The 20,769-nt window shown below is 38.6% G+C and overlaps 1 protein-coding gene across 2 annotated transcripts in view; it reads left to right on the top strand.

The window, feature by feature from the left end:
* The window catches only part of ntrk3b (neurotrophic tyrosine kinase, receptor, type 3b), a 316,929-nt gene that overhangs the window by 290,157 nt on the left and 6,003 nt on the right, over window positions 1–20,769 (top strand). For both annotated transcript variants that reach the window (XM_021307316.2, XM_021307312.2), the window contains exon 15: window positions 13,034–13,192. In XM_021307316.2, the coding sequence (XP_021162991.2) occupies window positions 13,034–13,192 (159 nt within the window). The remainder of the gene's footprint in view (window positions 1–13,033; window positions 13,193–20,769) is intronic.

Raw genomic sequence — 20,769 nt, 5'->3', positions numbered from 1 at the left:
TTCTGTTTGCTCTCTGAAGTTCTCTCAGAAACCTCTGAGGCCTTCACAGAACAGCTGGACCAATAATGACGTTATATTATACACTATCTATTATTAGGTGACACAGTTTTAAGTGAAAAATGGTAGTGTTATATTGTTACATGGAAAATATTCAAAAGGTTGAAGGGTTTTCCAAGGCACTGTGTTTTTTACATGTGTTGCTGTGATTGTCTCACATGGACTAATGACTACTAAGCATACTAACAATGTTTCAGTCTAATTGCCCGACTTCCTGGTATTGGTGTTTCCTTCTGTGGGACCTTTGGAAATTTCCTTTGAAAGAAAATGGTCCCAAGACTTCTCGTGTCTCTGGGATCAAACAGGCGCCCCATCGCTGCATTATTTATCAAGAATGAGTTTCCTTAGAACTGTAAGCAGCTAGGTGCTAATGAGCACACAGACCACATGTAGTACATCTGCAAAACACTGTGAAAAAAACTGTTCCTTTTCTATGTTTAGGCTCTTTTTTGCTTTCTTGTACACCACAAGTCTTGATATGAATGTTATATTAACACATTTAGAAACATATTTGCTTTCCAGTACGACCAGCCATGGAGCTTGATGGTTCTCTGTAAATCTTGTTCTAATGATTTATACAAGCTCTAGTTTGGAGAGGAAAAAAAACTGAAAAGGCTTGCATCCAGATAACTATAAAGGAATAAACATCGAACACAGTCGCTGTATTTTTAATCATATTAAAAAATAAATGACATTTTAATTCATGGCTTCTTTTTTTTTTACTTCTTCCCCTCTGTCTCCTCTACTGCCACATTACAAGTCATCCTTTTACATAGTTTTTGATTGTGTTACATATTTCACTGGTTCTTCTCTGTTCAGATTTTTATTCTTCAGAGGATTTAAACCATACCCTTAAGGCCCGACTTTCTTTCAGAGTAGATTTGATCAGTGGATCTTCAGGTTTTCTGAAGGCTTTTCAAAGCTTGCCTTTAAACTCTGGTGGCGTTTTACTCTCCTCTACTCCAGTATCAGCGCATTTTCAAAGGAATGATTTTTTATTTTTTTTATTTTTGGGTTTGTTTATCAAGCTTAACTCTGACCAGCAGAAAAAAAAATCTTAAACATAAATTATACAGTGGAAATCAAAAAAACTAATTTTTTCTTCTTCCAAAAACAAAGGTACTACCCAGACAAACAGAATTATTTTTAGAATCAAATCCAGAAGATGATAAAGGAATGACAATTGATAACTCAAGTCTTAAAGACATAGCTTTCGGTTCTGCTGGGGATGCTGATTAAAAAAGAATCCTAAACATTTTGAACCTGCAAAGCTATTGATTGAATACACTGTCAAAGAAGAATTATGTCTCGCTTCATTGAAGAAATTTACTCTTGCAACTTTAAGTCTTGGATAGATTGTTTGATTTCTTTCTTTCTTTTCAGCTATTCAATATTACCTCCTGTGTTTGCTTTTTGAATTTAATTACTATAACAACTTTACCTGCATAAGTCTTACAATCTTGAAACATGTATTGTGTAAAAAAACAAGAATGCTCCAGAGCTTTTAATTAGAATACCTGGATCCATTTGAATTTATTTTGTAAAAGAAGCAGTTGTTGCAACAAACATGTTAACCTTTCACATTGTGTTGTATTGTCACAATTGTTTAAAACCCCAAAGCAATAAAACATGTAATTCTTCAGGTGTTTTCCAAGATCTTATATGCCTGACTCAATTTAATTCCTGCAGAGAGCTTCACTTTCACATTAAAAACATACTTGAATAAATATCCAGTTTGAACTAAACATGTCCCTAAGTTTAGAAAGCAAAGTCTAGTGGAAGCCCTCTTTTAATATAATATAGAAACACAGTACAAAATACAAAACTGGAAAAATTATTGAAATACAGTACATTGTTTATATGGGATATAAGATCAATGAATCCAATCCTGATGTGCATTTCCACCAGGCTTTATTCAGAATTGAAGAACCCTGGCATGCACAGAGTCGTCAAATTTCCCCAGAAGAAGCACATAAGAAGAAGTTGTTATTCTGTCTGTGTTGAAAAAAACAAAAACGAATGTGGAGGTCTGTTTGTCCTGTGTCTTCTGAGCGCCCAGAATGGACCCGCTCCAGGTTCTAAGAACAGTTGACACATTACTGCACTCCTAAATCAAGCTACATGCTCAGCAACACATGCTGATGGGGTTCTTGTGTCACAGGATGAGAGAGCTGAGGGAAATGAACATTTTGCTTCCTCGACATAGCGTCTAGCCACTGATGTTGGAAAAATGTCACACTGACATCACGGAGGGCACAGCTGCGCAGTCAGGGCAGTTTACCACAATCGGAACAAGTGTTTAGATGGACGCTGTTCGGATTAAGGATCAGCATAAACCACCCATCTCATTCGGATTACAATTACAAAATAGTTAACTTCTGGTTTTCTTTCCGGAAAAGCATGGTGCTTTCACCAAAAGTGTATTTTTGAGTTTCCAACCAGACGGTCATGAATTTGGGCTGATCGAGCTGATAAAGGGCTGCCAGTTTTGGCCAACAGTTTATTTCTCTGTACGTCTCTACCTAAAAACATGCTTTTTATTTTTAAGTGACAAGTAAAGTCTTTCAGCTCCGGTTGTCTCATCATTAATTCTCTTTCTTGTATTACTTTGGAGAAGAAAGTCTTAGATAATGCTTTCATCTATTAATGTCCTGTTGCGGCACTTAACAAAAAGCAAACAGATTTAGATGAGAACGGTTTTGACCAGAGACTAAAGTGTTTGTCTAACTGAATGCACTAGACCATGACACGTCTCTATTTTCAGAGTTCAGAAGCAATACATTTGCTTTGCATCTGCACAAAATAAACATTGAATTGAAAATACATTGTAAATATAGGAACATTTATATTTAGCATCCGTGTACTCTTTTTAAAGGAGATGTGAGAGAGTTTTGTTTATTCACATCTAAATACTTGTCTGCTAAGTCATGCAGCTCTATGCCCTCTCTACCGCTCACTGGGTCATAACCATTATAACATCTACATTTTAAAGCCTGCCTGCTACAAATGTGCAGAGTGTGCAAATTCGGGTCCTTACCTCGACACTTCATTGACAGCTCCTCCTTTCCACTCTGTGCTTGCAGCAGGGACAGAGAAAAGAAACTTACCAAGTTTTTTAATGCCTCCTTGAAAAAAAGTTACATTTTTAAAATTGTTTTGTTTATTTTTTTGTGTAAAAAGGTCCGGTGGCATCTCAACAGGCCATTCTTTCTTGTATTCATTGTTTTCTGTTTGGAGACGTTGATTATCTGTGGAAGAATCTATTAATGTGTGACTGAAAAGAGGAGCTGAATGCTGCATTAGCTTAAAGTAAGTGTACAAACAGAGTCACCGATATTAATGGGTGCCCCACATACAGGTGAAACCTGGAAATTTAGAGTATGTTTTGAAAACTGGGTTTGAGTTTTCATTAGCTGTAACCCGTAATCATCAAAGTGTGTCATGATGCTTGGATGTTTGTGTTATCTAGCTAATCCCACTCACCTGTGTTGAGCATTTTCTGTTGATTCCCCATTGTATTTAAGGTTTTTGTTCCTCCTGTGTTGTGTCGCCTGTTTTCATTGGCTGTTTTGTTTATTTCTTGAGTTGTCTTCATTAAAATATGATTGTTTTGAGCATTGCAGCGCCTGCCGTCGTCTTGTTGCCACTTTGGTCCCTCACCTCAAATCCTGACAGTGTGTGCTTAAAAAATGCAATACTCTGGATAGAAATCTCAAGACAAGGGGGAAAACTACAAGTAGTTTAATTTTGTGATCATGGATCATGATCAGGTTATAAGATGAGCCATGAAATGGGGGAAAAAAAGAAGAAAGGAACAAAGGCAATTTATCACGTGATATTAAGCTTAGACTGATCATCAGCTGATAAAAAATGTAAGACCATTAGTCTTAAAAAGTCAAAATCAGTGCATGATGTGTGTGCTATTTTTCTGTCAGGAATTTACATGTATCACCCATCTGTGTAGTGACGACTATATAAAAGAAGGGCTCCTTAGAGCAGAACAACTTCCCTCGGTTGGAGCAACCACACATTCTCCTGATCTAATGCCATTGAAGCAACGTTCTCACTAGGCTACAGTCAAACAGATTTAAAACTATTTAACAAGAGCATTGGGGCTACACACTACTGAGTCCATTTTCAAGAAATAGTCTATTCTTTCCTTTGTTCCTTAATGCTGATTTTTCTTTTTACATTTTCTTTTACATTATTTTTGAGTCATGCTCGATTGTAAGTTTTTTCCAGTTTAAACACTTTTGTCAAGAGTAGGCATTGGATCTTTATAATATATTAGTTTCACTTTTTCAATAGATTCACTCAAATCATATAACCGTTCTACCTTATCTTGTTTTTGGGTGTTTGAGCATAACACAAAGGGTCGAAAAAGTATTTCAGGAACTAAGGAGCTGCTTGGTTGTTTTAACAACCTGTTAAATTAAGAGACATATACAACCACGATGTTAGATGCATGCAACTGCACTTTGTGAGTTTGTATGTGCGAAAAAAACAACAACAACCTACAGAAAGTTTCACCACCCACCAGCATGCACCAGCCAGAGGAGATACCATTTTATCTCCACTTGGCAGCAGCGCAGCAGGGACAACCCTAATGGACATCATAGCCTCTAAGAGTGAACCTGTGTTCGCTGCTGTTTGAGCTGGGAGAGCAGAGATAGCAGCACGGTAAGAGCAGGGAGTGCGAGTGCTTCTAGATGGTTATCGGGGACCCTTTAAGTTGTCTGCGGCCTCCCAAAGGCTCCCTACGAAGTCCACAGAACGCCCATCGAAGAGCCTGGCTGGGCTCGTAATCTATCCCCCTGCCATGCTGCTCTGCTCTCCACACCGTTAATCCAATCACTCCCCTGCCACGGTGGGACAGGCAGAGCACTAATCCAGTTTACACAGCAACAAAAAAAAAAGCCCCAGACTCATTTCTCACTCCCTACAGAGCTTTGCCAGCTTCTCCATGTGACATTGAGTGAGAAAGATGAGGATAATTACCACAGCAATTATTTAATTCTTATTATGTGTTCAGATTTTTTTTAAACTTCTTCTACCTCCATGTCCCTAGCTAATTGGCACAGCCTTGTCACAAAAACCCAAGGTGATAGTTTGCAGTCATTCAGGAAGCACCGAGTTAGCCAGATGTAACGCCCCTCACCGCAGTAGAACCACACATGTCTCATCAGTATGCATCCGATGAGGTTGAGCCTTGCATCCAGTGGGCAGGCTGGGCCTCAGATAAGTCATTTAGAGTAACAGAAACGTAATTAATTTGGTGTAATCTTTACAAACCTTCGCGCGGACTCACCCTGCTGTACATCCCCAACAACAACTCCTTCCCCTCACTCAGCATGACCCAGAGGTTCTACACAGTGGGAGGCAAGTGTCCTTTGTATCAATATTGGCTTAATGCTGCGTACAATGCTAAAACACGTGTGTAATGAGACCAGGTGGGCTGTAAGTCATTGCTCATTTGCCCATTAGCTTGAAGTGAAAGGATGGGAAATGAGTTTACGGCCATTGCCAGTCCTCCTCACTGCTGCAAGATTCACACAGGTGCCTTTGTTTGCTCCCCATCCCACAAAAGGACACCGTACTCTAAGCACCTTTCAGATTTATGTTTATCTTAATTACTGTTTTATCTGTGCCGCCACAGAGAAAAGCAGCAGCTTTGATTATTCTCTAGGTGCGGCGAATGAATCAAACTTTTTTAGTCTGCAAGGCAGCGGGGCGAGGTTTCAGAAATTAGGTAAGAATGGTGGTTTCTACCCAATGTCTTGGGTGCCCTTGGGCAAGTCATACAGTGGCAGGATCGTGACAGGATGATTTAAGAAGAATGACACAAAAGTGTCTTCTCCCCGCCTCACAACTCAACATTGAGATGCAGTTGAGTAGAGCTCGTAAATGCTGGTGAGATTAGTAGAAGACTGTGGCTGTACTGGAAGTGAGGCTTAAAGGTGTGCAAGAGTAAAACTGTGAAGACTGATGGAAGTGAAAAAAAAGAGAAAAATACACAAGCAAAGAATATTACTGTTATTTATGTTTTAAAAAGGATAACAATAGCTGTCCATGATCCACAGTAGTGGTTTGAATAGCGTATAGATAGATTAGAAATGTACTGCTTGACTGTATATTGCTCATAAACATTGTCAGTGGTAACTAAAGAGAAACAAGCTCAACAAAAACACGTAGTTCATTAGATATAAGTAAAATGTAAACCTTTCCAGTTATTAAACTGCAACTAAATCTGTTATGTAATGTGGTGTATAAAAGTGACACTAGACTGATTCAATTCAACTTTATTTATATAGCGGCAATTTACAACACGTCATCTCAAAGCACTTTACAAAGTCAAATTCAATCAAATTACACAGATTAGTCAAAAAGTTTTCTATGTAAAGAAACCCAAGCAGCATTCAATTCTCATGAAAGAGCGTAGAGCCACAGTGGGTGGTCGCCTGCATTGTCGATGGCTTTGCAGCAATCCCTCATACCGAGTATACATGAAGAGACAGTGGAGAGGACCTCGACCGACTGGGGGTTAGAGAAGACAGAAATCAAAATCAATGTTTGCTGTTTTAGGTCAGCTAGGGTTCAGTGTGCCATAAATGAGATTTTCTGGTGTGATATCTCGCAAATCAACACCAGAAACAACCCAAAAGACCTTGAGAAATGTTGGCTGAAGTTGGAAACAATGAAATTAATTCAACACCACCAAGTTCTGGAAGTCCAATCAGAAAGGAAGAAGCCATCACTACAATAGCACCATAAAAAACAGATTTCCAAATGCATCATGACCAAAAACCTTATTTTTCGAGACATGTCCTGTGGTCTGATGAAGGTAAAATTGCTCTGATCTTAACTGTGAAACATGAGGATGGCAGCATCATGTGGTGGGGGTGTTTTGATGCTAGATAGACTGGTCCACTTCAGAACATAGATGAGGCAAGAACGTCAGTAAAAGGGGAGCTAACACCTCTGCTGACCCAGGACACATACCCTGGACACAGGCTGTTTAAACGCTCGCCTTCAGGTCAGTTTCTTAGTTTATTCCCCCAGGCTGTCACTGTGCACAAACTTCCCTATTAAAGTTGATTCTGACTCGTATTGCAAAGCTTGTTTTCAAAGGATTCACCAGTACAAATTGACTTAAGAACAACAGAGTCCTTGAAAAAAAGCAGCCCAACAGCATACTGAGGCCAGGCAGTCGACCACAGGGACAACATGCATCCAAGACAACAGCAGAAGAGAACCTGGGACAGAGAACCTGAAGGCAACTGGACTTTCGTTCAGTTGTCTTGGCTGAAATCCGAGCCACCAGAATTGACAAAGACTCCTGGATAGATGTTGAAATATTTTCAGAAAGAACCGAATGAAAGAACTGAAAGAAAGACACAAACAACCATGCCCCCCCCCCCCCCCCCCCCCCCCCCGCCCCCCCAGTTCAGCAGAGCAGGTACCGAGGCCATAATCTTTTGTTATTTCCAACCTAATGCTGCAATTACTGTATTGTGCTACTGCACAGAATTGATGATATGCAGGTGCTCTGTCTTCTGCATGCTGAATGCTTGCTACGGCTCAAACTGATGGGTCAGTTGATCTTTGGATTCTAAAAAAACAAATAAAAATTAAGATCGACAATATGGCAAAACCAATATGCCCTGGCCTGATACAGTGAAGTGCTTTGAATTCTACACCCTTCATCCCAACAAGCACGCACTATACAACCGAAGATGTACGAGAAGCAATACACCTGCAGCAAGGCAGTTGCTCTTGATTGCACTTCCTTTTCTCATGTTTACGTCCACTTAAAACAATTTGTTTTTAGAATAACATCAACATAAAAGGAAAGCTAAGAAACAGTGACACAACAGCTATTTTGGATTTAGATTTTTATTGCCATTGCTGATGTTGACAAGACCCTGTTCAGATGTGTTTCCAGTTGAGGATGAAGGGAAGAGAAATGATGCCTCTCATTTGTTTTGCTGAAACACCAGCTAGTTCAAATGTTTGACATTGTGGAGGTTAATGGGCTGTGATTTTGACTTTCGGTCAGCACATATGTGATGGTGCACAAAAATGTTTCCTGACAGTGTTGTTCCCCTTCAGGCTCTGCGTACACATATTGATTCGTGGTGAATTTAAGGACAGCACTCAGCGTTAGGATATCATTAAATGGGAAGCAGTACACACTGGATATTGACTTGTCCAAGGCTCTTGAGAAAAGGTGTTACATTGATGACTTTTGCCAACGAAAAATACTAAATGCAACCAACTAGTGACTCTGTGTCCTTCTCCAAGTGTAGTTTTAGTTGTGGGCTGAGGGCATTACTCTCATTGGTGAGACACAGAAATTAATGTATCTTTAATGGTTTTCTAAGTAGCACAAAGCTGTAGGGTAGTGTTGTATACATACTAAGATCTGACTACCAAGTAGAATGGCATCCTATTTATGGAACACTGCATTTACAAATTTGTATCAGGAACTGTTGTACATGTCTGGATAAGTTTACTTTAAAATAGATTAGCAAAATGACGAGGTGGCCTCTTGCTCTCCCTGTGTCATTCACTAAAACCTGCCTCGCCCGGTTCTTAGATTTGGCAGCAAAGAAAGAAAACAATTATCAGAGACCAAACACTTGGAATATACATATATTTATTACAATTGAAATTCCAAGAGGAGACACACGCTTCCAACTTTATCCTAAAGACTCATATAGTACACCACGGAGTCCGTGTCGGCTGCAGGCGTGTGTTTGAAGAACCAGCCCAGGGGCGCGCATCTAATAGCCGAGGCCCTCAATGTGTACGTGACAGAATGATGTTGGGGGGGGGGCTACATACACACTCATTTTCTATCAGTGCTTGTGTTCTCACAAACAAAACAGATCCGCATTCTTGATACATTTTGCCAGGTGTCTTTACCAAGATAAACATTAAAGAACAATAAAAAAGCTTTTAAACCATAAACCTTCTTGAATGTTGCCCACCATAAAACCTCCTGTGACTCTTACTTGCCTGGTATCCCACAAGAAGGTTGGGTGAATTTATAGCTTTGAGTGACCCTGCAGACTCCATCCTCTTTGCACTCCAGGCCACACAGTTTAACTATATTATTTAAAACTTGGGTAACTCTTACTGCTTTACTAAAAATACATGATTAATACAAAATCTGATTATATATTTCCTTAACACAAGCTGCATCATGTTGCAAAAGCATTTACACCTTTTAAACTTTCTCACCTTCACAACCAGTAACTTCAGTATACTCTGAACTTACAAAGACATGGCTTTCCACTCAAACTGAAAGGAGAGTACACCACAGAGAAAGCAGCCCATGGTCACTTGGAGGAGCTGCAGCGCTCCATAGTACAGTTGGGAGAATCTGTGCACAGGACAGCTATTAGTGGTGCACTCCACAAATCTATTTTGTACACAAGACTGAAAAGAAGAAAGAAATTACTGAAAGAACATGATGAGAAATCCTGTATTTAGTTGGTCATTAAACACCAGACAGAAGCTTCTCTTTAACTTTATGGTTTAGATAAACAATGGTAACGTTGAAAAAGAACACTGCATCTCTCTGGTCTCACAAGTGAGACAGTGGTAGCACCATCATGCCGTTTTTTCCTGTCAAAAGTCTAGACATAAGTCAAATGAAGAATTTGTGGAAAGACTTAAACAGCTCTCCATCCAATCTGACCAAAGAATGCTGGGCAACCATATCAGTGTCTGGATATGCAACGCTGTTAGAAGTATACCCCCAAAGTCTTGCAGCTGTAAATTAAGCTACAGCAGAACAAGCAGAACAACCTTGCTCCACATTCGTTCCCAGCGCTGTCCATCGCTGTCCAATTACTTCTCACTTTCAAAAGACAACACATGGAATGGGTTTTGTGGCTTGTTTCAAGACTTTGTGCAGTACATATGAACTGTTTAGTTGATGTACCTGCTGTTGTCCCCTGACTGAAATATGTAAGGTTACAAAGTGACATTTTGACACTTGAGCACTAGTCTCTACGTTCTGAGATGACATCCATTCTGGTGCACGTTAATTTTTTAAAACAGTTTGAAATCTGTCAATGGTAAGTGGTAAGGCAGGGCTAACATGCTGCAAACCCCCTAGCAGGATGAGGAATGGCTTGAAAAAAGCCCGTCTTCACAGAGAGTAACAGATGAAGAACGGCAAACAAGCCTAATACTGAGGAACTAAATTTGATGAAGCATACTAACTAGAAGATGTTGTAAATAAATGTCATAAAATAAGCAGCCCTTTGGCAGATTGACAATTTTACTTTAGAAACATCCTCCAGATTCAGCTGCGACATCAAGCTGACACGCAGACATGATGTTTAACATTCAAAGGAAATCTGCGATGAGTGTGGCAGAAAACTAGGAGGTAATTGGAAACACTTGAGTTTACTTCTTTTTCCCTTGACACTTAGAAAGCCACGCTGCAGTTGCAGCTAAAGGCACACAGATGTCAGAGCTGGTAAATGGAGTTTGGAGAGGAGCTTGTTATGATTAAATGAATCTGATTGTGTTCTAACCCGGAGGTACAGATTGGAGGCAAGCGAGGGTTTATTTACCCTCACATGTTGGAGGCACGTACATTTTAGGCCTGGTTTCTGACTGTAGATTTGATTTGAGGTTATCTTTGAGCGCAGAAAATTAGCACAGATGTTGGTTTGGGCAGGCCAGTGCTTGATTGATCAGAGAGTGCATTGATGGGTGGGTAGTTTTGATGATGGATGGATGATAGGTGTGTATCTGATACACTGCAGGAGTATGTTTGTTGCCTTGTAGATAAAAGAAAGCCCCAGAGTGGGCTTTAACATCTTTATATATATATATTGACAAATCTGTCAAAGTAACAGCAGCAGAGCTGAAAAACTCGACCGCAGCAAAACATGAAAAACAGCAGAAAAAGAAAGGAATTCAAAATCCATGCAACTTGTACTGCAGGTACCAAATGGTATTCCCAGTGCCATATAAAGTGCCTATCACATTTACCTGCAGCCCTGCTCCAGATGATTAAAAAAAGGCATAAATTCATATTTTATCGTAAGTGTACAATCTCACTGAGAAAAACGGGAAGAGGGTAGATTTCCATTTTAATCCAGTGAGTGGGGAAGAAATAAATACTTTGTCGTTTGATGATTTGAACAACATCCTCGGTGGTGCAGTTATTGGTCCCCCAGCTGGTAATACTTTATACAACCCAGTTTTGCCAACAGGAGAGCACTTAGTCTTCTTCTGTAACAATTTATAGGGTCGGAGTGAATCAAGAGATCGGTCTTAGCATCCAGAGTTCTGCGTCCTCGGTTATGCTCTCCTCTCAAATTCACCCCACAGGTCTACTATAGGATTTAGCTTGAAAATGGCATTTTGGAGTGGTTGAAGTTTGTGTCTGGTCACAATTTATGTCTTGATTTGGCCACATATTTCAGATCCTTATCCTGTTCAAGACATACTGATGACCCTTGTTCAGTGTATAGGTACGGACCAATAGACTCATCCAATTAAAGCCTTTGTGTATGATTTCATGGTGAACAATTCTAAAGGTTGCAAGGGGATAACAGTGTGAAATTGTAAGTGAAAAAATGCTTTAGTTACATTTATGTCAAACTGATTTGTGTGGGTTTTAATAAATGTGCCATGTGAAAATGTGATTTTGTTGAAAACAGTTATTACTTTAATACAGAAGCTTCCCCCTAAATAGATGTACCTAAATCAATGGTCAGCTTTGTATTTGTTTTCAAGATTTCGGTATATAATTATTTTACTGCTGTCAAAAATTAGGTTATATTAAGACATTGTTTGTGGATCTTTAGCAGGGTTGTTAAAACATATGACCCCCATCATATCCATGGATCGACCAGAATGCTATTTTCTATGCAAGTCAGAGTGCATGTTTGTTCTACTGATCAAAAGTCACATCTATCCTCACTGAACTTTAATTTCAAACACATCCAAACCACTGGACTAATTATCTAATGTGTCATGATGACCTCAGCAGGCTACACTCCAGTATCTAGCATCATTAAAAACATTATCTGTCAGAGGTATATTTGGACACCTGAGCCCTGATATAGCTGCTGTCATTATAGGTCACGCCGTCCTTGTATTTCGAGGCAAACCCCATAATACTTTGTTACTAATTCTCACGTTGGTCTTGTCCAGTTACACCCTGGCATGATTAAAGCCCAGCTACTGACACAAATGTGGAATGGGTCAAAAAATAAACAACGCCCTTAATGGGAGCTTATGATTAATGAGCAACTGTTCAATCGATTAATGTCCAGCCACTGAGGGTTTTCAGCAGTGGGAGACTTTATTTCATGTTTGGCTAGTTCGAAGACATCAACATACCTAAAACTGATAACTGCCTCAACTACTACCCTTCTCTCTACAAATCTTATTATGAATGTAGTACGTTTGTATGTGCAATTTAAACAGCTCTATGCTGCATACTATGAGATCCAGATTTCATTCAGCAGTTTGTTTTATCATCTTAGCATTTTTTTATTGAAGAAATTGTTAAAATCCAACCTTTTATATGCACTGTACTCCTTTGATCCCCTGTTTATTGAAAGGACTCAGAAGTAATAAAGAACTTGCTGTCTCTCAGCCAAAGTAAAGGGGGTTTAATACCATAACCATAAATGCTCTTCCATCAATGTCCAAAACATTAAGAAGTGGAGGCAGATGAGTCACCCTGTTCTTGCATTGTGTCACTGGCAACACCCCAACACCATAGCACAGAATCACATCTACAGCCAACAGATCAGTTGCATTACAAGCAGTCAATCCTTAAATGATCCAGACATGACTAAATATGCCAAAGTGCATTTCAAAAGCAGCATTTCAGTTTGCAGTAAGGCAACGCATGCCAAGTTAAATTATAAAGCACTTTTCAGTAACAAGACGATTGATCTGTCTCACCCTGCTCTTCTTTATTCTCTTGTCTACTCAGGTTGGAGGACACACCATGCTACCTATTCGTTGGATGCCCCCAGAGAGCATCATGTACAGGAAGTTTTCCACAGAAAGTGACGTCTGGAGCTTTGGGGTCATCCTCTGGGAGATCTTTACCTATGGGAAGCAGCCTTGGTTTCAGCTGGGTAACAATGAGGTACGGCGAGCCCCCAGCATGTCAATGAACATACACAGGACACAGTAGGCTAAAGACACGGATGGATGGATGGATGGATGGATGGATGGATGGATGGATGGATGTCAGTATGGATGGATGGATGAATGTATGTATGTAAGTATATATATATATATATATATATATATATATATATATATATATATATATATATATATATATATATATATATGGATGGATGGACATCTGGCTGGCTGGATGGACATCTGGCTGGCTGGATGGATGGAGAACCAGTGGCTTGTACAGCTATGACTAGTTATAAATAAGTGTCCAAGGGTAATTACGTGTTGTGTGCCATGAGAGCAAATTGAGCAACCAAGAGAAAAATATTTGAAAAGGCAAGGAAATGGACAAGATCACAAGGGAACAAATCACAGGATATTTTTGTCTTGAGCCCATCTATCTGTTGTTCTGCTGTAGGTTGCCCTCTGAAGAAACACAGTAACGTTTATGGGGGTTGGAAAGAAAAAAAATAGGAATTTCCTCCTTGAGGGTCAACAAACAGTTTTAAGATTATAAGGTACACAAACAACTGATCTTGAAAAGGATCTGCATTGTTTGAGGTTTTTTGTGCAAATTGTCCTTTAATGAGTTTAGGACTGTGGTGTTAACAGGTTTCATTTTTTTTCTGTCACTTTTGTCTCAAGCTATTTACTCAATCTTGAAATGTCCTTAGGTACTGTGCTATAAAAAAGTGTTTGTATCTGTTTGATGTTTATACTTTTTAATCACAGTTACAATCACAATCACTGTTAAAAAACCTGCATGGCAATTAGCTCAGCCACCATTATCAGCAGTAACTGGTATTATTTGTTTGCAGCAACTGGCAACGAGTGTTTTACATAACTACTGAGGAATTTTGTATTTAGGTTCACACTACAGTATCTGAATTGGATTTAAGTGCAGACTTTGGCTAGGCCACTCATATACATTGATTATACATTATGTTTTTAATCATTCGTTGGTGGCCTTGCTGCTGTGCTTTGGATGTCATTTTGGTCAAGCAGTATCTTATGGGATGGTCCCTAAAGTATTTGAAATTACTTTATAACCCTCTCTAGAATAAAAGATGTCAATGACTTTATTTTTATATTGTTTTTGATTTTTTTTAGATAATGTTTTGCTTTTTAAGATCTTTCAGTCATCAGATACTAATGAGATACTAAATATTTATCATGCAGGTCTGGTAATGATCAGGCCTGGATCTGGCTTGTGAAATCATAAAAAAGAATGTTTGACCACAGTTAATTCATGATTTAATAAATTAGATAATGGTTCCAATGAAGCTCCTTTGTCAGATTAAAAGTGCCTTTTAAAAATACCAACCTTTAAGCAAGTATTAAACATACTTTTCATTAAGACCACATTTCAGTATTAATTTTTTTTTAAGTTTGATGCATTATTCTAATCATTAAAGTCATTTTTATTTTATGTAAGAAAGAAAATCATAGTTATTAAGATAAATAATTGCATTAAAATATCAGTCTGTCAGTAATGAATCCATATGACGTGTTTCCCTTAGTTAATTGGGTTACTGAAACAATTTACTTTTTGATAATATTCTAATTTATTGAGTTTGGTTGCATGTAAAGCTGGCTGAATGGATGGATTTCCATAACAGTTTTGGTTTAAACACTGGAATCTCTATCTCCAAAATATGACTCGTACAGTTTCTTTTCCATTGCCCAAAGATAGAGTATGTATGTTTACTATACAGTATGGGGGAACCTTACTAAACAAAGATTTTGAAAATACAAACATGTGGCTGTACTTTAACATAAGCCAATAACAGATGTAAACAGATGTAAATGAAATTGCCATCTTGAATCCTGATCCAACAACCCTGTGTTGCCTCTTTATTTTCTTTGAGATGCTCCTCGGCCCATCAATAGAGAATGGCACTTTGCCAGTGGACTGACATATCACACAACACCCATTATTGGTTTCTTTCTCTGAAGTCTCTCCTTCCAATCATTGAATTTCTATTGGGATTACTTTGGCAAAGCAAGCATGCTGCTAACTAAATCTGACCGAAAGATTAAACTACATAGGGCTTGTAGGGCTGGACGATAATTCAATAATAATATATGTCGATCCATAGATGTATATCTATGATAGAAAAAAGGGTCAATAAAAAGTTTAATAGAATAACAGGTTACCTTCCTTATGCATTTCTGCCATGTAGGTTAATATTACAGTCAATACATCCTCCCAACCAATCACAACGCAGGCCCAGGAATGCTCTGTCATTGAGCTCCGCCCCCTTCAAAGAGTTCAGAGAGCATGCGACCTTATTTTCTTTTTTAAAAACATGCAGTTTTGGTAATAAGTTGGTTGAGTAAAGGGTTTAGTTTAAATTGAGTGTTTGTGTGTGCTGTATCTAAAAATAGGTTGCCAAGCAACACCATAAAATGGTCATGGCCATTATGTTTTGAATTTGTTGATAATTATCGATATCGATCAATATGATTTTTATTTTGTTGATATGTTGGTATGCACAGGATTCCTGCAGACTCGGCTATACAATTTTGAACTGATAAACTGGGATTTCCAAAGTTTTCAGCTGGAATCTAAAAATAAATGAATAAATCTAACTAGAAACATAAACAGTTCCAGTTGAGCTTTTTGAAATCCTTTGTGCCTTTTTATATAATTAGGTTACATAATGATACATCACTGCAACAAATATAAATAGGCCTGAGTGGCTGAGTGGAAGGGATAGATTATTAACTGGGTACCACAGGAACCTCTCACAAACATGCCTGTTTCTCCTCTGAGCTGCACAGGCTTCTCTGTGCAGCTGTACAGTACAATTAGCCTTCATGTTGGCTCAAATCTATAAAAATTTTGTCTGCATGTGTATTTCTGACTCAACTTATAGTATGTGCAATACCCACTTGTATCTAAAAACAGAGCAGGCAAAAGCAGATATTGGATGATCATCACTCACTGTCATGGTGCCACACATTTGTCAAATCTACAACAGAAAACAGATGAAACAAAATCAGATAGGTGCAACAAATAGACCTCAAAGACTTATTCATTTTCGTTGTATCTTGACAAATCATGCATTGATGTGGCTATTGTGACTCTCAGGGCCATGGCAGCAGTCCACCCTCTGCCTTGATGGTGCATTTTCTGCTAAACAAGGAGTAAAAGACATTATTGAGCAGCCTTTACTTCGTTTTTTAAAGCAACAACCACGTGCTTGCATGCAGCTTAACAACTAAATTGATTTTCACATTAACTGTTGAAACACTTGTTTTCAGTCCAATCAATTGTAGATGCAGAAACTACCAGGCTAGAACAGCAATGTCCTTACATTGTTAATTATCACCCTGCAATAAGAGTCTGTATCACCTGATCATGTTTGTGCTTGGATTTTCTTGCCGATAACAGTTTTGGTGAAAGGATTATAAACTTAGATTAGAGGCAGGGGCACCTGAAATACACTACAAAGGCTGTGCAAAGTGAACAAGGCAAGGCAAGGCAAATTTATTTGTATAGCACATTTCGGTACAAAGACAATGCAAAGTGCTTTACATGATTAAAATATAGGAAAATAAAACAGAATGAAAGCAAGTTGGAATGAAATGTAGAAACAAAATAAAACATGGAAATTGGAAAGTAAATATTAAAAACAGATGGACTACAAATATGAACTAATCATGTTTCAGTAAAACAGTTTAAGTAGGACAGTCAAAGGCGGTCCTAAACAAATGTATTTTTAATCTTAATTTAAAGGAACTTAGGCTTTCAGCACTTTTACAGTTTTCTAGAAGTTTGTTCCAGATAAGTGGAGTTTAGGAACTAAATGCTGCTTCTCCATGTTTAGTTCTGGTTCTAGGTATGCAGAGCAGGCTGGAGCCAGAAGACCTGAGTGGTCTGGAGGGTTTATACACTGATAACAAGTCTGTAATGTATTATGTATTGCTAAGCCATTTAAGGATTTATAGACTAACAGAAGTATTTTAAAGTCTATTCTCTGAGATATAGGGAGCCAGTGTAAGGACTTTAGAACTGGGGTGATGTTCTCTACTTTCTTAGTCTTAGTGAGGACGCGGGCAGCAGCGTTCTGGATCAGCTGCAGCTGTCTGATCCACTTTTTAGGCAGGCCTGTGAAAACACCGTTGCAGTAATCAATTCTATTAAAAATATACGCATTTTTCCAGATCCTTCTGAGACGTCAGTCCTTTAATCCTGGACATGTTCTTCAGGTGATAGAAAGCCGACCTTGTAACTGTCTTTAGATGCTTTTGGAAGTTCAGGTTTGAGTCCATCACTACTCCCAGACTTCAGGCCTGATTAGTGGTTCCTAGCTAAAGCGACTGAAGCTGTGTGCTAACTTTTGATCTCTCCTCTATTTGTCTGGAAAATTATTACTTCAGTTTTGTTTTTACACACGCCTGGTAAAATGCCAGGTTTTTCAGAGAAAAGATAGGAACTAATACAACATGTAATATGAGATCATACATGGCCAATTTAAGTGAAAAAACTAAATTTGTAAGAGAAAAATAAAAATAAAGCACAAGTAGCATGCGAACCTGGTTACATAACTGTGCACATAATAAACTAACACTTTGTTGTAGCACATTTGGTCTGAGTCAGGATTCAGTCTAGTTTAGTTCACACCCAGCATCATTTGTAGTGAATAAGAATAACAAGACGTTCAGCTGTCCTCATGGGATTCACTTGACAGTTGCTTCTTGCATCCTTTAGCTAAAGCCGTAGCTTGCACAGAGGCAACAGGGATCATAAGGATCTCATTGTACAAAGGTATTCAGCAACAGAAGGGAACAAAAAAAGTCCACAATTGTTTATAAAAGATAGTACAGGGAAGTCAGTAACCAATATTGGATCACTGGGCACCAAAACAACACATCACATTTTGGTTTTAGCAGTTCAATACAAATCAAACTGAAAAGGTAGGAGGAATGCAACTTTACATTAAAGGACATGAGACATCCACATTTTGGCAGAAGCCCCCTGTTACGTTTGTTGCTGTTTTCTCAGTCTACCAAGATCTAGAAATTATGTTGGCAGAGGCTACAAGCAGTATCAATCCACAGGGATAATTTCAAAACAATTACAAGACCTGGAAAAGCACAGAAATGGGCCATCTTCAGTCCAAAGGTTTATTCTGCTCTTGGCAGACGTAAAATAGGGTCATACTGTGTAAACATCAGCCACCTTAGACAAAATCTCTTGTTGAGAAGGAATTGAAAGCAAATCTTTGTTCATGGGCTGGTGTCTGGATGTTGAGTTTGACAGACACACGGACTGATGTAGTGTGCTCTCCTAACCATAGAAGATCTGCGATAAATATAACACAGTAAGATAAATAGTCTTTTACTCAGCCATGAGTGCTTCCACAGCGTTCTTCTTTTCCTTATATCCCTGTTTTCACACAAGCACATTAACACAGTTAACTTGCTATTCATTTATTTTTGCACTCATACCTCTTTTGTAATGCTAAACCTACATAGTACCTTGTTCAAGTCTGGAAGGATTTCTTTTTAATTTGCAGCGTGCTCTGGGATTTAGGATAAACCAACGAGTCACAGGTGATCACTTATTATCACAACCAGCATCAACTGCTGCAACACTGATGTTGTTCTGCTGAGAAAACAGCAGTAAACAAACTTACCAACAGTTTCTTGTTAAAGTGTCAAACTTTTATTTAAAATTGCTAAAATTAGATGCAAGCCTTTAACCTCTTTGAGGCTTTATTCTGTTTTTCTGCAAACTAAGAGATTTATGTTTCTAAGACGGGTACTGTGACTGATACTAGCTTAATAGAACTTTACCTTGATTCAAACTATCACTTTAAGTGAGGAGGCGTATGTTTTTAGCTCTGCCTTTGCAATGCAGAAAGTCACTGACAATTCATAAATCCATAATGCATGTACAAAGGATGCCAAAAAAAGGCATCTGTGTTCTCAAAATAATTAGCATTGTAAGGATTGAAATTGACCTAATTTAGCCTAAACAAATGCAACATCACTCTGTTGACTGACTCGCTGTAATGCTCATAAATCAGCCAGATTCCCAGTCGGTGCTGCTCTGCGTGGTTGGGTGCTGTTGCCAGGAGACTGCAGCCCCGTGCTGCTGCTTCATTGTGCTGTTTGTTATTGAGGAATTTATGCAGAGAAGCTCTACATGATCCTCCATCCAGCCACTCCTCACAGTCCCCTAATTTGTCATGTCTGTTTTCTGTTGGTGGCAGAACTCCATGGAGATTCAAACAATGTAAGCAAACTGAAAGGGAGAAATCAAAGAAAATAGGGCTTTTCAATAAATTTGGACATTTAAGAATGTATTGCAGTATGTTTAAACAGAATACATTTGTTTTGCATTTCACAGGAAATTAGGTTTCGGATTGCAGCGGCTGATCAATCAGATTATTTCTTCAAACATTACGCCACAGTCCCAGTTTGGTTTATTGTGTTTGCTTGTTTATTGTTGCTTAAATGTGTCAGATCATTAAATAATTGTCAATATCAGACACAGATATCATGAGTACATAAAAGATGCACGAATTATTTATTCACGCAGAAAAACTAGACAAAGCAACCTGCTCTTAAACCTTAGAAATGGTTGTGCTACCTTTGGTGGCAACATCTGCATTTAGGGATGTGGTCATCAGAAAGGAGTCTTTTACATTGTTGTTTAAGATTTCTCTCATTTTCAAAATTGTTTAAATGTAACCAGAACCATGGCACCCAACTTCTGTTTGGTTATTATTATTTCAAAAGGCCATTCCAAAACCTTAATTTTTTTTTGGTTGTGAATATCCTGGTGTTCTCTGGATCATTGCCCTGCTGCAATAATCCAGGTGTGCTTGAGTCTACTAACTAACTAATGGTCAGATATTTTCCTTCAGGATTTTATAGTAAAGTGCATAGCTCCATCAATTATGGTGATAAGTCAAGGCCCAAGCAGAAAAACATTCAGAACCATCATGGTATATTGTTCATCTGAAAATCCCGTGTTAGATTTTTGTCAGTTAACAAGGCACACACCTTCCTCAGAGGATGATTTGGGGAAATGAGACATGGGCCTGTGTATTATTTTTGGTCAGCACTGGCTTTGGCCTTGGAGGTCTCCCATTGATGCTGTTCTTGCCTAGTCTTTATTTCCTATGGTTAAATCATGAATACTGTCCCTACCTTTGGCAGTTGGGGCCTGCAGTACTTTAGATTTTGATCTGGGTTATTGTGACCTCCTGCTTCAGTCCCAGAAGGATTCAGCACTGTTCCATGTTTCCTCTTTTTGCAAATAATTGGCTCCCACTGTGGTTCACTGTAGGCCCAAACCCTTTTCACACTTACCTATTCTTTCTTATCTGATCTTGAATTTCGTTAGATTGAGGATCTAACGAAAGAGATCTTTTAGCGTGTTTCGTGTTGTGGAACAAGTTCAAGATCTGGGAATAATCAGGCATCAGGAGGGTTTGTGAAATTTAACTAATAAAATCTGGTTTATCAAAGTTAATTCATGATTTAACAAACGCGGAAAATAAAATTTCATATCGGGTC

Source organism: Fundulus heteroclitus, chromosome 4 (assembly GCF_011125445.2).
Source record: "Fundulus heteroclitus isolate FHET01 chromosome 4, MU-UCD_Fhet_4.1, whole genome shotgun sequence".
NCBI classification, from domain to species: Eukaryota; Metazoa; Chordata; class Actinopteri; order Cyprinodontiformes; family Fundulidae; genus Fundulus; species Fundulus heteroclitus.
This window is presented reverse-complemented; position numbering and strand designations above follow the sequence as displayed.